General features: G+C 35.2%; 1 protein-coding gene across 1 annotated transcript; it reads left to right on the top strand.

Moving 5' to 3' along the window:
- Positions 1 to 817: 817 nt before the first annotated feature.
- LOC130629837 (uncharacterized) lies at positions 818 to 5,114 on the top strand. Its single transcript, XM_057443200.1, has 5 exons — positions 818 to 921; positions 1,046 to 1,326; positions 1,460 to 1,524; positions 4,306 to 4,352; positions 4,831 to 5,114. Exons 1-5 carry the CDS (start codon positions 867 to 869, stop codon positions 5,112 to 5,114), a joined length of 732 nt encoding a protein of 243 aa, XP_057299183.1. The 5' UTR covers positions 818 to 866.
- Positions 5,115 to 17,323: the final 12,209 nt, after the last annotated feature.

The raw sequence follows: 17,323 nt of genomic DNA, 5'->3' as shown, positions 1-17,323 counted from the left end.
TGTTTAATTGTACTAAGCGCTTAACCCATTGTTAACAACAGACTGTTTTTTTTGAAAATGCTGTTGCGCCTATGCCCATGTGCGACCTGGTTTACCTCTCCTAAGCGGTCAACCCACTAAAAATTAATTTTTAAACTTTCTCAGGAATCACGCCTGTTCTGATGTGCAACACTGCTTACCCGGACTAACCGCTCAGCCCTGTGTTAGCAATAGACTGTTTCTGTTGTTTTTATTTAAACAGTCTGCGAGAAAGTTTTTTTCAAAAGGGTATTATCCCTATACGCCTGTACGCCTCAGCCCAGTGTCACAAATGTTTTAACTTTTACAAAAACTCCCCAAAATAAGATAATATTGACCGATTGTTTTTGGCTATGACGGAGTAACAACGGTTTGTAAACTCTGTTTTTATTTCACCTATAGTTGCTGGACAGTTATTTTTTTAAAAAATATGCTACAGTCGCAACACTATAATGGTGTATGCGATTTACTTAATTTATGTCATACTGTATACCTGTACTAAAGCACTTCACTTGATCATTTGGTACAGTTTAAAGCTCTTACTAAGCACTCCACAGAGTGTTCAATGCCGGGTCACACCTTGACTTGTGGCTTACCCCGGCGTTTCAACGCCAGGTTTCCCGGCTAGTTTCTAAAAATACAAGACGAATCAAAAACTTACAACTATAGTCATGTATATAATGAAAGTCAACAGCGTCCATAATTTTTAAACATTTTTTCCTAATGAACACATCAGGAAATTTATCAAAATCATAAGAATTATTCTTAATGAATGATACATATTAAATTTGATTGTTTTTTTTAGATGTAAAAAATAATGATTTGAATTAGAATATAAATTGGCTGTGATGATGTATATATCTTTAATTCTTGTTGTCATCAATGTTCTTTTATCAGTGGCAGGTAAGTGAACTTGTGCAGAATATTTTCTTTCAGCTATAAACAAATTCTTCTTCTTCTACATATGCTAGAAGTACATCTTTTGTAGCAGTTTGAATAGGCATTACTTATTTACACTCTTTTGTAGCCCTTGATGCACCTTCACAGTTCAAAAATGAAGAACAGCATCAGACAAGCCTCACATTTACTTGGAAACCTCCATATAAAGGAGGCCTTAAAAACAAAACTTCATTTAGCATTGATAACAATACCTTATTAAGTATTGACAATACCTTGTTAAGTATTGACAAGTATTACATTGAGTGTGCAAGAAGAAATGACAGAGAAATTGTGGTGGCAGAGTTTTCGGGAAGTACAACAAGAGGAACAGTTGATGGACTAGCTGTATATAGTATCTACTCTTGCAAGGTATACTTAAGTAGTAAAGTCTTTGAATGTTTACTTAAAGTTAATACTTTTAAAGATAAACCTTTAGTCATTGTAAATATATTAGATTATATTTGTTTTTATCATGCCCTTTAAAATGTCTTATTTTCTGTAGATTCAAGCTACATTAGGAGGGTCCTGGAGTAGGGTCATCCATTACTCAAAGAACATTAAAAGGAGGTATGTATTATTATGTCACTAGTCAATACGCCTGTAAAAAAAGCCACTTGCTCTCTCCAATAAACATGAGACCGAGATTATTGATACTGCTAGCTTAAAAATCTTAAAAAAAAAGTCAAGTAAATTGACGTCACAAAGGACCAACAAATATAAAAAAAAATGTCCTGTAAAATTAGGTCAAACCCAAGAAATATGATTTTTTTATAAAAAAGATTTATTTATGGCCAACAACAGCAGAAAACAATCACAAACTTCGAAAACATATAGCTATTTCACCCACTCTATTAGCTATAACTCATGATCACCTAACTTTGAGATATCAAAATAGAGACCCATTTGGAAAAAAATTTTCCATCTGGCAGTGTTTAAGCTTACCAATGTTAAAATAATAGTGGCCAAGCATCTGGTTTAAAAACGAAAGTTTGTTGGCAAAAAAACTATGAATAATTTAATAAAAAAAAAGGAAAGCAACTTTTGAAATATAAAATCTTACCACATAAGTTAGTTGAAATAAAGCTAATTGTACTATATGAAACTGACTGGAAATTTTGCTGATAAGTATTTTGACTAAATTAAAAGTATTTCACTAAATAGTGACTAAAATTAAGAAACGTCTAGGCTAAAGCAAGAATTATATCTTGTGGATACAAAAAATGTCTATGTCAATACCAGGACAGAATGTGTTGGAGAAAATTAGAAGGATGCAACAACAACGTATATACCAATGTAGCTATGATTATAATGTACTTTGGGACGCGGGAACCTGTTGAGTCGGGACTGGGGACTTGAGACTCGGGACGCGGGATCTTGATATCGGGACATTGGACGTAATGCACCAAAATTTAGATGATACAAAATACTGACCCACGCTATAATAAAAAAGATCATAAGTCAGCATTTTTTATAATGTTTGTTCTATAAAAAAAGTATTCCTACTGGAGTGTGAGTGCTTTGAAAAGGTGATTAAAAACACAACATTTACAAGATGATACATTTTAGATCTTTAAAAAGCTTAAAAGTAAGATAATTTTAAAATAATAAAAGATGAAATTTTACTGATTTGCTCTTTTCTCCTGCAAAAAAAAAAACTATAGTTTATATTAACCCGGAGTGAATTCAAAATTAAACACAAGTAAATACAATCTTTTTTCATATCGGGATAAAGTCTTTTTGTGTTTTAAGTGTTTTTCGTTTCAGCCTCAATATTTTTAATTTTTTAACCAATATCAGCCTCAAATATTCTTGAAATATTCTTAGCATGACTACACATAAAAACATATAATCAGCTTTGATATAACAAGATTGCTCTAATTTTCTAGAGTAAGTTTGACGTGTAATAGACACATTACGTTGTTGCTTTCGTACTGATGAAGAAGTTCAGTTTACGTGATATATAAAAAGAAACAAATTTTAATATCTGGAGTAAAAATTAGAGCTTGGACATATTCTTAGGATATTCTTAATTTTTGTTCCATTTTTCAACCTCAATATTCTTATAGAGTATTGTCATATAAAGAAAACGTGTGTACACTCTTTTGTTCACAAGATGAAGAACGTCACACTTATAAAAACCTTAACACCGTTTGTCAGTGTGATATCAACAAAAAATCCTGCATTCATATTCTTCTCTTTGCTTAAAAACATTGTGGTAGGTGTTCACGATTCATGACACATTTTGAATGGTGCGTAAAACCAGACAACGCTTTGTGTATAATTTTGATTTTACCTTTCTTAGTTTTTATCATTTAATATTCTTTTTTACAGTTTCTTTTTTATTCTTTGTTCAATGTGTTTATATTTTGGAAACACGCTTTGTGTATAATTTTTATTTCTATTTTACATCTCTTTTTTACAATTTCTATTTATTCCTTGTTAAAACGTGTATATTTTTTAAAACACACATTGGGAATGACTACCATCGACTTATCTTATTTTCTATCCAACGGTCCTGATTTTACACATTCGATACAGAGTCCCTTGAAACTGTTAAAATATGTATTTTCCAGGATCCTGCATCCCGCATCCGGAGTCCTGTGTCCTGCGTCCCCACTTAACAGGGTCCCGCGTCCCGCGTCCCACTTTTTCCAATATGCCAGAAAAATTATGGAGATTTGCACTTTAACTTAAGAAAAGTAAATTGATGTTAGAAAGATAAAAATATATATACCAACATAAAAATTTGCCTGGTTTTTAAAATTTAACTTGACTTTTAGTTTGTGATTAGCATATTGATTACACCTTGCCTTAGTTGCTCTGGGAAAAGGAATAAATTTTTGATTGCATTATTTCAAAGCCTGACAGTGGTATATTTTCATTCCATAGCTCCTCAATATTATATGGTGCATTTTTGTTAGCAACAGCAACATGTCATGCATTTGATTGTCTTCTATTTGCAACCACTCAAGATTTTGCTTTTGTTAAGCAAGAGCTTACCTTTTAACATCTTGAGCACGTTTATTACAGCCTAATCATCATTTTGTGCTTAGCGTGCAACAGCTTGTCTTTCAGCATTTCCTGCATGTCTTTTAATGGATTGCTCATTATTTTCAGCATTACAATATGCCTGCCTAACAGCATCACTGTGATGTCTGTTGTCACAAAAAGACACATCAAATAATTGATACATGTGACCTTCTTGTGAAGGTTCAGTTTGTGATAAATGCCTGAAACTTGACCCATAATTATACCTATTGACCCTCAGGGAGACACAACACAAACCTAAGCATTAGTTAATAGTTTTCAGCCATGTACAGGGTTTCTATTGTTATTATCCTCTAATAGGCTAGACATGGCAAAAAATAATTTAAACACAATCAGACAATCTATAGGTAGCTAGTTATAAGAACCATAAATTCAGAAAAAAGAATTAGGTAGCTAACAGAACATTTGCAAAGAGAGTATGCGAAAAAAGTAACATATTAGCAACTGTTGATTCCTTATTTTAGCTCTTCTAAATTAAAACTTCTTTCAATAAAATAAGCTTTTTTGCACACCTTCCACATTTATTTCTGAAACTTTTATTTTTTAAAAACCTCTCTCTTTTCTTGGACATACACAAAATTTATATCTTTTCCTTTTAATTGAAATTGACTTCTTAACATTTGTTTTAATTGTCAAAAAAAACTTGAATATTTTGCCAAAAAAATTTCGAACATTATTTTAATTATGTGATTGCAAAATGAAATAAAGAAACTCGCAGCTTATCTTGAAAAAGAAGACATACTGCATAGCTATTATAAAATCATATTATTATATGGATAAGTTTTTTTTAGTTATACTTTTTTTGGTTATCTTAACTATTTTTAGCTCCATGCATGCAACCACTCGGAATGGAAAATAGTATCATACCTGATAACAGATTAACTTTGTCTAATTTTTCTTTCATTGGTATGAAAATTTCTAATGCTCGATTAAACAGTCCATCCATGTGGTGCAGTAGATATGCTTACGTACAAATTGATTTGGGAAGAATTATGACAATTACTGGTCTTGTGATACAAGGTGATACGCAAGGGGTGGCAAATGTGAACATCAAGTATGGTATAACAGATCCAAATGATTACCACATGTTAATAAGTTATCAAAAGTAACTATGCTATATTCAACTTTACATTTTTGTTACAGATCATTAATTCTAATTTCATTAAAAAAACTGCAAAAGAAAGTTTCAAACAAAAACCTGTGAAAAATTCTTTAAAAAACATTTTAAATCTCTGTATGTTTATTATCACAAAATAATTAGTTATCAATTTCATTAAAAAGACCCCAACAATCATTTAAAACTTAAAACGGAAAACAATAATAACGTGACTTTTTAGATTAGCAACTATTCCTAAATAAACTAATGGAATCACTTTATTTTCTCTCATGATTTTTTTAACCAAATAAAATTGAAAACAAAACAATTATAAAAACTTAAGTAAAAAAGTAAGAGGTTGCGAACACTAGTATCTAATGTCAACAATGTCAAGAAAAATTTACTTGATCACTATTAATGAAATTCTCCTCTTTATCTTTATGCAACATCTCCTCTAATAACTTGGATTTTTAATTTTGATACTAGCTCTCACTCCCTGAATTCTAGCTGCTACTTGTGTGGGTTGGTTTCTTATTATTCTTTTTTTAAAAAATTAGTAATAATGAAACAATAAAAGCATTTTTTGTTGCTTGTTCTTCGCTTTGTTCTAAGTAGTGGCTAGAGCTGAGAAATACAAATAAATATTTATGGAAGGAAAGAGGCCAAACATACACACACGCACCAACAGTTTGTTTAATATCTATACGTGGCGAAAAAAATTATACTTGGATTAATAACGTGCAATATTCTCTAAAAGTATAAAAACGTGTAGGCAAAAAATCACAAACACAAAGCACTTAGAAGATAAGAAGATAAATATGGGCCCTTGTTACCAAAAAGATGTTTGATATTATTTCAAATCATTAGGTTTTTTACGGACACACCTTAAACACAATTGACATTGACATTAAAGTTAAAGACTATAGAAAGTCAGACAAGAAAGTGGTGAAGGATGTGAAAGTTATATCGGGGGAAGAGTGTGTTTCCCAGCATAGGTTGCTGGTTTGTGATATTATCTTGAAGAGTGTCAGAGAAGCCAAGGGAAAGTACAGGCCCCGTCGAAAAGTCTGGAAGCTGAAGGAAGAGATTGTAGCAAGACAATTTAGTGCAAAAGTTCAGCAGTTAGCCTACAATAGTCAATGTGATAGTGACAATGTTGAAAGTACTTGGACTACTTTGAAGAATTGTCTTCTAGAAGCTTCTGATGATACCTGTGGGTGGACGAAAGGACCGGCTAGACATAGACAGACCTGGTGGTGGAATAATGAGGTTGACCAGTGTATAAAGGAAAAGAGGAAACTTTGGAAAGAGTGGAAGTCAGGTGGTAGTAAAAGTATTTACTTAGAAGCTAAGCGTCGGGCTCGTACAGCAGTGTATAAGGCAAAATCAGAAGCAGAGAGAAACAGATTTGCAGATGTGTTAAGAAGGGAAGACCAGCGCAATGAGGTATTCAAGATAGCAAAGCAAATGAAGAAGACTAATCAAGATATTGTAGGTGAGAAGTGTATACGTAATGATGAAGGTGTTTTGGCTAGCACAGAGGAGGAGAAAAGGGTAGCTTGGAAGAATCATTATCAGAGGTTGCTTAACACTGAGTTTGATTGGGACGAGGATAATTTGTCTGATGATGATGTCGTAGAAGGGCCAGCCATGCAGATCAAGACAGAATGGGTAGTGGAGGCTATTAGGAAAATGAAGATTGGCAAGGCTGCAGGAGTATCAGGTATTGTTGCAGAGATGGTAAAAGCATCTGGATATATTGGAGTTGAGCTTATTACAAGTCTTGCTAACCAGATTATAAAGGATGGTGCTATTCCGAGTGAGTGGCAGTCGAGTGTAATAGTGAATTGTTTCAAGGGCAAGGGTGATGCATTAGAAAGGGGTAACTATAGAGGTTTGAAGTTGGTTGATCAAGTAATGAAAGTTATTGAAAGAGTGATTGATAAGTTACTTAGAGAAAGAATTGATATAGATAAGATGCAATTTGGTTTTGTTCCAGGGCGTGGCACTACAGATGCAATATTTTTACTCAGACAGTTTCAGGAAAAGTATTTAGGAAAGAGAAAGAATCTCTATTTTGCCTTTGTAGATTTAGAGAAAGCTTTTGATAGAGTGCCACTTAAAGTTATTTGGTGGGCTATGAGAAAATTAGGTGTGGATGAGTGGCTAGTTACGATGGTTCAGTCTATGTACAGCAATGCTAAAAGTCGTGTCAGGATTAACGATTCACTTAGTGATGAATTTAGTGTAAATGTTGGTGTACATCAGGGTTCTGTACTTAGTCCTTTGTTGTTTATTCTAGTCTTAGAAGCGCTGTCGATGGAGTTCAGAACAGGTTGCCCATGGGAGTTTTTGTATGCAGATGATTTGGTTCTCATAGCAGAGTCGATGGAAGAATTAGTTGAAAAGTTTGAGAAGTGGAAGAAAGGACTAGAAGAGAAAGGACTGAAGGTAAACACAGCAAAGTCTAAAGTCATGATAAGTAGCATTGCAGCCAAGTGTGACCCTGTAGTTGGAAAGTGGCCTTGTGGAGTTTGCAGGAAAGGGGTTGGTAGTAACTCAATTTTTTGTCAGACTTGCAAGCATTGGGTATATAAGAAGTGCAGTAGTATTAGTGGAAGGTTAAGAGCTGGCATACAGTTTGTATGCAAGCGTTGCAAAGGTGAGATTATAGAGAATGAAGTATTTCCAGCTTTAATGATGTACAACAGTGGCTCGTTAGAGATAGTTAAGAACTTCTGTTACTTAGGTGATATGTTGGGCAGTGAAGGGGGTGTTGGAAGAAGTGTTACTTGCAGGATAGGTTCTGCTTGGAAAAAGTTTAGAGAGTTACTTCCTTTATTGACTAGCAGAGTCCTGTCAATTGAGGTAAAAGGTAGGTTGTATGAGGCCTGTGTAAGAAGTGTTATGTTGTACGGTAGTGAGACATGGGCAGTGAAGCAGGAAGATCTTGACCGTGTAGAAAGGAATGATATGAGAATGGTTAGGTGGATGTGTAATGCCAGTCTGAGAGACAGAAAGAGTTCAGATGAGCTAAGAAGCAGGCTAAGTCTCTGTAGAATTAAAGATGTTATCCAGATAAGAAGATTGAATTGGCTGGGGCACTTGGAAAGAATGGAGGAGGATAATTGGGTAAGAAAGTGTAGAGACTTGATAGTTCCTGGGGCAAAGCCCAGAGGCAGACCGAGAAAGACTTGGCAGGAGGTTATAAGGACAGACTTGGTAGAGAGGAAGTTGAGTTTAGATCTAACACAGTCTAGATCAGATTGGAAGAGGGTCATTAATATACCCCGTCCAACCCATGCTAGCATGGAAAACGGACGTTAAGCCGAGAATGATGATGATGATGACTATAACCTGCAACACATTAAGAACGTAAACAAGTAAAGAATAACTTTTTTCCTTAGGTTTAGGGCTGGTTAAAACTTTTTATGCTCTGATTGACTAACCCTATCTTTATTGTGCTTTGTGTCAATGCAAATTTATCATTTTTATAGACTGCCTTGTTTTCCAGTTTCGCCCTAATATTCCAACCATGTTTTCGTGAAAAAAATTGTAGATGGCATATTTTATAGAACTTTGCATATCCTGGCAACAAATGCACAAAACGGCACTGGTTTTATCAAAATGCATTTACAGCCCATCATGTTCGCATCTACCCAGTTGAGCAAAGCGTAGTTGTGTGTATGAAAGTTGAATTATATGGATGTTCAGAGAGTAAGTTGTTTATTTTGTAACATGCCAATATATTGCACAGATTAAAGAACATTTGATGACAGAGGAGGATTCCAGGGCCTCCTGATGACCACTTAGTGGACCTCGAATTAGAGGTGCCCCACCTGGCAGTCTTGGTCATGAATATTTGCACCCGCGTGCGGTGGTACGTACAGCTACACTAATACAGGCGTGCGATCAGTATCGCACGCCTACCTTATGATTTTGGCGTGCAATTATTACATTCAGGAGAGCGGCAGCTCAGAGTTTTTGAAGCATTGTTTTTTACTTTTTATTTGCTTCTTTTTCGTTTGTTGACTTATTTATTTCAGCAACAAAATGTTTACAAACCATGTTCACAACAAGTTGCCATATTGAATGAAGCATGTGAAAAATGAATAACCAACTTTGATCCAGACCCCAAACAACCAAGTAGTAAATGCAGGCTTCTCATTTTGAGGTACGCGATCGCGTTCCTACGCCCTATCGTGTACCTAAATTATGTGAGGTACAGGAATAACCACGTACCTCTGTTAATAGATTACGTTTAGATCTAAGAATTATTGAATAATCCTGGTCCTTTTAATCCATAAGCAAGTCTATTCATAGCCAACCTGCCAATCCTAGCTAATTTACTGACTCCTGACTTAGTTAAAAGAACTAAGTAGACATAAATCTCTTTTGCCTGGCCCCGTCGTCGTTGGTAACCAGGTCTTACCAAGAAATCCAGCCATGCGGTTCTTAACTAATGCAGAGGTGAACGCCGACAGAGCGCGGATGAAGCAAGTCTGCAAATATGCACTTACAGGCGGAATAGACATTTTATCATGGATTTAATGGATGCAAGTGTTATTTAAACAATTTTAAGAATGAAACCCACGTACTGTTGTCTCTATAAATAAGTTTTGGTATATATTTTTAACGAACTAAAAGATTTTTTATACATTGCTGTCTGTTTCATAACTATCACTACTCTCGTTACTCTCTTCATTGTCGCTCTTGCGTGTATCGTGATCCATACCTGTTACTAGAACAGGTGTCTCCATGCTGACAAACCTCCTCTTCTGCATGTATGAATCGACTGCGCTGTTCAAAATTTCTTCTTTCTCTCCATCACTCCACAGGGAGTTATTCCCAGCAATTAACAATGACTCCTCCATCGTGTTGTGTTTCATTCAGAGTCGACGATCCGACAATAAAATCGTTAGTGTACTAAACACACGCTCCACGGATGAATTTGAGCTGGAAAGACAAAGCACCAGTTCGACGACGAGTAGAATGTTGGGAAATTCCTGTTTCTTGTACACCATCATTTTTTCCCAAACTGTCGATGCCTTATACATTTTTGTAAAAATTATTGATGGTGAATCGCAGCGCTTTCCACTCTTGAAAGACAAAAAAACGGTTGTTTGATCTTTGATCGATGGGTGGTTTATTTCATTCGAAACTGATGGATCAAATAAATTTGTTAATTCAACTCACGAAAAAAAAAAGAAAAAAATTGCGGTGCCTTTCGATTCGTAATAATGATCAACAAGAATGTATATCGTATTAAAAAGAAGTCCAGAAGTTCTCTCTCCCGCATGACAGAGCAGGCAATAATTAAGCCCTGCCCTCGGTTTTGTGAGAAGAAATGTTCTGCGAAGACTTTCAATTGAGTTTCCTGTACAGTTCTGCTTTGCATTAAACTGTGTCTGTGACAAGCATTTTTGAAGCATGTCACCGGCGACATCTGCGATATTTAACTTAATAATGCCCTGACCTTCGGTTCGTAAATAGCATTTCCATTTGTCATCGTCTTAAGGAGATCAATACAAGGGTAATGAAGAACTTTTTTGCCAGCTGAAAAACAAAAAAAATATTATCGACGCAATGCGAACGCAAAACATTTGAAATGTATCTCACGTCAGCAATTTTAATAAAGGTGGGTATTTAATAGAAATACATTTTAGAGATACATTTTAACGCGGAAGAACAATTATGTATTGGGTAAAGTTTGGGTAAGGGATTACTCTAAAATAGCTCAGTTCTGCTTGGCGTGTGTATGAAGTAGAACGAGGCGTGTGATAAAGAGCACGCCCGAATTTCACATGGCGTGTGCGGAAGCGTGCGCGTGCGATCGCACACCATTTATGACCAAGACTGCCTGGAATCCTGACACCCCTTGGTTGAGGCGTTGGGGCAAAACCGTTTGGTGTCAAGGTTGGTATTGTGAAATCTTTTGTTGTGTGTGTGTGTGTGTGTTTTTCTTTTTTTTCTTCACTGTGTTTGTGTCTTCTGTCAAAAGGAAGTTTAACTGTCTTCTTGGGAGTAACTTTGGAGGAACAAAACCTCTATGATTTAACCCTAAAACTTAACAGGTTGAGTATTTCATTGTGCTTTGCTGCAATGTTCAAAATTTTCATCTCCTTTATGTGTTATAATATCTTTAATTTCTGTATTCTTCTATGGTGCCAGGTTTTACCAAATCTAGAGATTAAAATATTTTAATTCGCACACAGCTATAAACTCGGCTTGAGTACGTCATCCCTATGTACATAATGGCTAACCTGAATAAGTACATAGACAAACTAGGTGTTTGTTTTAGACTGAATTTTTAAAATTATTTTAGATCTGTAGAGTCTATATATAAATCATTGCTAATGGTTCCAGTAAAAATTTAGCGAAATACTAACAGATTTTTCGTACTATATTTTATTAGATGACAAGTACTTTATAGGCATTGCATACATTTCAATTCTATTAAATTAGCTTGTTTAGTTGTTTTTGTTTTCAACATTTGTTATCTTTATTTAGCATGTTCATCTTTGATGAAATCAGACTTTAATCCGAAAATGAATGGTACCACCACAGTGTTGTCACCAAACTTATATTCTTCTAACTCTTGGTGACTGGTATACTTGTTCAAACTAATGCAACAAAACCTGTGCATAATTTTCAAGTGCGATTTGGTAATAATTTAAAGTCTTTAAGAATTGTCAAAAGAAGAGCATCTCACAAGGTATTAAATTCTTTGTAACATTAACAGTTGTTTTTACTGACTTTCCTGTCTGATACACACACTACAAAAATGTAAACAATGCAAAAATGCAACTGTAATTCAATAATTCATCTATATATTATTATGCCTTGTGTGTGTGTGCGCGCATGGTGAGGGCATGGCACAAAAATCATGGATCATTTTCTTATATTTCTTGAGTTGTCTCTTCTCCAAATTAATCCTGAAAAAAGTTATCTCAAAGAAGGCATGCCAATATTTACTTATCATGAGGTTAGCTTAAAGCTTATTTGTTCTTCTATATTTTGCCATTTTTGTATTCTGGGACCGAGGTTGCTTCCCTTTATAAAAAACTATTGCATTCGAATATGAATATTTCAAATCTAAAATGTAAAAAGCAAAACTGTGTTGTCAACCGAGTATATAAAGTTAATATTGCTGTCAGAAATATTTTTCCAAAAGAAGAAAAACGAACGATGATAACGTCACAAAGAGAACTGATTGGAAATGTATCAGACAATTGTATACATTTTCAATTGGTTCTCTTTGGGATGAAGTGAAGTTTAGTAATCGAAGTAAGAAACTGATTGGAGTTTTTTTGTTTAGAGTATCTGGTATAAAATTGTGTTGTTTAGAGTATCTGGTACAAAAATGGATTTAGGTGTATCACGATTGTTTAGCCATTTTAACTTTCAGAGCTAAACTTTTCTTTGAATATTAAGTTCCTTGTTGTGTCTTGAGCCAGAAAATATTTTCTTCAAGAATTTTTTTTTTGTAAGAATATACTCTGACCAATGGGTCAAAAGTTTAAAGACTGTTGAATGGGCAGCTTCGAACAATGATTTGTTATCTGTATGACATGACATGCGTTCTAGATTAGTATTCAACACATTCATTTATCACATTCTTTATCCATATGCATGTATCAATATCATTAACAAGCGTGTGTCAGCAGCAAGAGTGCTACGCACAACTCTCTTAATCTTTTTAGACTGCCATGTGATAGGTGCCAAAAGATTATCAACACCTTTCCGGAAAATAAAAATCCCACTTTGAAAGTTCCCAAATGAAGCATCAGAATATAAGATCAGTTGTAATGGAAGCTTAAGCTTCCCAAATTTCAAGGAAATGTTGGGATCTAATTTCAACTTTTTTACCACTTTATTGGCTCTCATGGCATCATCAACTACTGCACAAATACTGCAGCTGGCACACATCAAATGAAATGCCAGGCCGTGATTGCGATGACATCCAGTTTAGTTGCCCACATAGGCATCGGAAGTTTGATTGTTCCTCATGTGGTAGTTGTCGATGTCTGTCTGTTGTGTTTTCCATCTTGACCCATTCCATACCTGCCACATAGTTCTCTTGGTCATAGTTAATAGAACCATTATATTGTTTTATATTGACACCAACATATTTAAAATTGGAGTAATCTTCAGATCCAATGAGAAGAGTTTCTCTGAGGCGAAATGACCTTCACTTGAAAATCATGGGATCCTCCTCATAGAAAATCATCAACATGTATTACAATCAATCCTTAGCAGCAGTCATCTTTAATCCAATAAAATAATGCTTCATCATATAAAGACATTCTCAACCCCAAGCCGATTAGCTCTTCCTTCACACGTAGATACCAATCTTTGAAGCATCAGCAAGGCCAAATACAACTTTATTTAATTTCCAAACACACACCTGTTGTCATTGACAGAAAATCCAGAACAACGGCCAGGAAAATTAAAAAAACCATCAACAGTGTAGAACGTAACAAACACATAAACAGCATCTCCTATCAACTTCCTAAGATTTGGTTACCAGCCCTACAGAAGAAGTAGATACCTACATCTGGGTCCAAAAATGTTAATTACCGTAATTAACTGTAATTATCAGCTCATTTCTGATTGGTTAATTTTTATGAATTTCGATCCTCTGCAATTATATAAATACATGCGCAACATCATTTTACTTTGCCCGATGATGGGAAAAGGATCTCCTGAAACGTCTCCTACTAAACTATCATCTTCAAGAAATGATAAACTTTCCACAGTAATATGAATACTGAACAGACAAACCGAAATAATATCTTCAATAACACACCTGTTGTATTTGCTTCCTTTGGGGGCTTTATGATAACCATCTGGTTGCCTTGAAGAAATGCCGTCTTGACATCTAAGGTGTGACATTTCCATTCATAGGTTGCTAACATCATAATTACAAAGCAAAGACTTTCTTTTGAAAAAGCTGGGGAGTCCTTAGTCAGATTTTTGTCCTCCTCTTCTTCGAAACCTCTTTGACCAAACGAGTTTTAACTGTTTTGTAGCCCTCTTTATTCTTTGTTGTGACCACCTATCTTGTGGATATTGTATATTGACCCTTCTCTTCTATGTTGGAGAAAACTTTGTTGTCTTCCCAATTGACTAATTCTTTATACTTTGCATTTAGCACCTCATCTGTAACAGTTGCTTGAGTCGATAATAGTATTTCTTCAGTTTCGTTTGCTCAACAACAGGTTGCCAGTCACTCACATATCTTTTAAAACCTAACCAATTTATTTCACCTGTGTCTTCATTTTGGACATTTAAACAGCTACCATACTGTCTGCCTTCTTTTCCTTTTTTGCTCACTTTTCCTGCTCTGCTGTGGATAATCCCCTTGTCCATTCACTGTCAGGAGTTAGCTTGTAAATTATTTTTGTCTTCAACTTTGGTATTCCTTGGACTGTTGACGAATTGCTAACATTTCGATTGGTTGTGATTTCATTTGTTCATATCTTTTGTGTTGTTGTTTTATTCATTGAGGCACCGTTTGATGTTGTTTGTTACTGTCAAATCATCTGTACCAACACATTCACCAAAAACGTTATCGCGTTCAAGCGGAATGCAATTGTTCACTTGTGTAGTTGTCACTTCAGTACTCCTTCCGTGTCTTGTAAAGGTTTTTGTGAATGCAAAACGTGGTCCAACTTCTGCAAGCGACACATGTGTACTGCAACATAACTTCCACCGTGTTTTACAAGGACTTGCTTATTCTCCTGTGCAATTACAGTGCCTGGTCCATGCCATTTTTCACTGTCTTTTCTCTTATAGAAAACTCTATCTCCATTGATATATCGCTCATCATTGTAACACTGAATATTATGCCTCAATGCTCTTCGTATACGCTCAGAAGACTCTGCTGCTATAAAGGCTCTTCGTGATGCATGCATTACAGCAAGGTTATGGGCCACGGTTTTCCTTGAAACTGTGTCATTCATAGCTAGCAAATGATCAGTGAGGATGCCGGGATAGTTGTGATTTTTACCATAAACAAGTTGATTTGGTGAGAATCCCTTGTTGTTTGATAAAGAATTCTTTGCAGTTATAGCTTAGAATAGTGCGCGATTGTGGGCACATTTTGTGTCTTCAATAATTTTTTTCACATTTCCTTAATCATACCATTGTGTCGTTCACATAGTCCATTTGACCAAGGACTTTCAGCTGCATCTGTTGAAAACTCCATGTTAAGCTGCTCACCAAATTTTTCATACACTTTGTTAACAAATTCTCCACCATTATCACCTAGAAACTTCCTTAGTTGACCAAATCGGGCTAACCAAATTTCAAAAATAATATCTGTTATTACATCTTTGTCTTCCGTCAATTTTGCTGATGAAAATCTGGTAAAAACACCTGTGATATGGATAAACCATAATGATTGCGAAAGTTGCACAAGATCTAGAGCCACACACTGGTTAAATTCTGATGACATTGGTAAGCCAACAATAGGCGCAGTCTTGGTTTTCTGTATTTGATGCACATTTCACAAGAATTTGAGACTTCATCGATGACTTTCATAACTTCACTTCGGTAAGAAGGAATTAGATGCTCTGATGAGAGATTTTAATTTTTCAGCACTTGGATGGCAAAATTGACGATGAAGTTTGAAAATCTTACTTTTTCTTGATTTTGTACTTGCCCAAACAAAGGCAACCTGGGGTAACAAGTGGTCATGTCTATTTCTATCCATCTCTATTATGTTGTTGTTTAAAGGTATGAAATAGTGACCTGTAGTGTTAAATTTTAAAGGATGGTATTCTCCAAACATTGTAACCGAATCATTGCTAAAATCTAAAACTACCTCTGCTTTTCATGGAAGCTTGCCTCATTAACAAAGGAATTTCATTTGGGACAATTTCTGTCTCGAGCTAATAATTACAGGTAAGAACACTCTTTCCATAGAACAAATTGCTTCACTATCTCCAAATTTAAATCTTATTTGGCTGGGATGCTCTTTGGGCAATCTATCATTTTCAAGATTATCGATAAAACATTGATACTAAGTATGACCACAAACGGTCTTTGTGCAACCACAGTCTAAAACTGCATATGACAGGGTTTCACCGACCAGAGATTGCATTTCATCTTCTCTTATTTTTGCGTAATTTTACGTAACCTTAGAATGACTGTAATCTTTTCTAACATCCTCAGGTTCCTGGTTCTCATAAGAGCCCAGTGATATATAGATTGGCAAATATTGCATCTTCATGGACTTCCAGATTGATTGGGTGCATTCATTCTTCTATTGTTGGGTCTGTTTTTTCTTCCTGCATATCTCTGATTTGAAGCACCTGCAGGTCTTCCTCTTCTCTTGAGCGTTGATATCCCCCTCTTTGAGTGAAGTAATTTTGCTCAATTGTATCTGCACTTACCTGAAGAACTGGTTCTATCTTTACTTCAGTATTTGTTCCTAATGAGGCCACAGTATCCCTAATTATTTTCTTTAACTGCCAAACCATTGCATCATACCGTAATTGATTTAAAGTTGCTCTTGCTAACTGTTGCTGCTCTGGTGAAAGTTTGGCACTTTGTAGAACTCTATATGCCAACAATCCATCAGGAAGTACCATATGATGTTCTTGGATCTTGTATAACCGTTCAAACTCTATAAGATACTGATTCATACTCATCTCAGATGGTCGCTAAAATCTTTCAAAGTTTTCATAAGCTATGTAAGCAGTTTGATTCTCGTCTTTTAAATATGTTTTGTCCTATGTGTCAGTAATTGCTTTTACTCCAGTTGCTGCACTTAGCTATTCAATGTCTAATTGTAGAACTGATTCTTTACCTTCCCTTTTAAGCCCATGAATACAGCTGGCCCTTGTTTTTCTGCCTTTAATTCTGTCAGTGCTTGCCATATTTGCACTTCTTTTTTCCAATCTTTGTAGCTCGTCTTTTTGTCTAATGATGGTGGGAGGACCCAAATTTTTGACATTTCACTTTTATTCCTCTGCTACCATTGTTAAATAGGAATATATATATAAGACTAACCTGTAGGTTATCTTCGCACTAGTTCTTTCTGTGTATAACGCAACGCTAAATTAGTGTGATTGATTCAACTCAACACTACGGAACACCACTTTAACTAAACACAACTTATTACCAATGATACTGGTTCAACACAATTAAAGCCCCACCACCAAGTGATTCTTATTAGTAATCGCCTAGATAGAAGATCAACAGATATGACGGCAA

The sequence above is a fragment of the Hydractinia symbiolongicarpus genome, chromosome 2, assembly GCF_029227915.1.
Source record: "Hydractinia symbiolongicarpus strain clone_291-10 chromosome 2, HSymV2.1, whole genome shotgun sequence".
Lineage (NCBI taxonomy): Eukaryota > Metazoa > Cnidaria > Hydrozoa > Anthoathecata > Hydractiniidae > Hydractinia > Hydractinia symbiolongicarpus.
The sequence above is the reverse complement of the archived record's forward strand: the minus strand, read 5'-3'. Positions and strand labels throughout refer to the sequence as shown.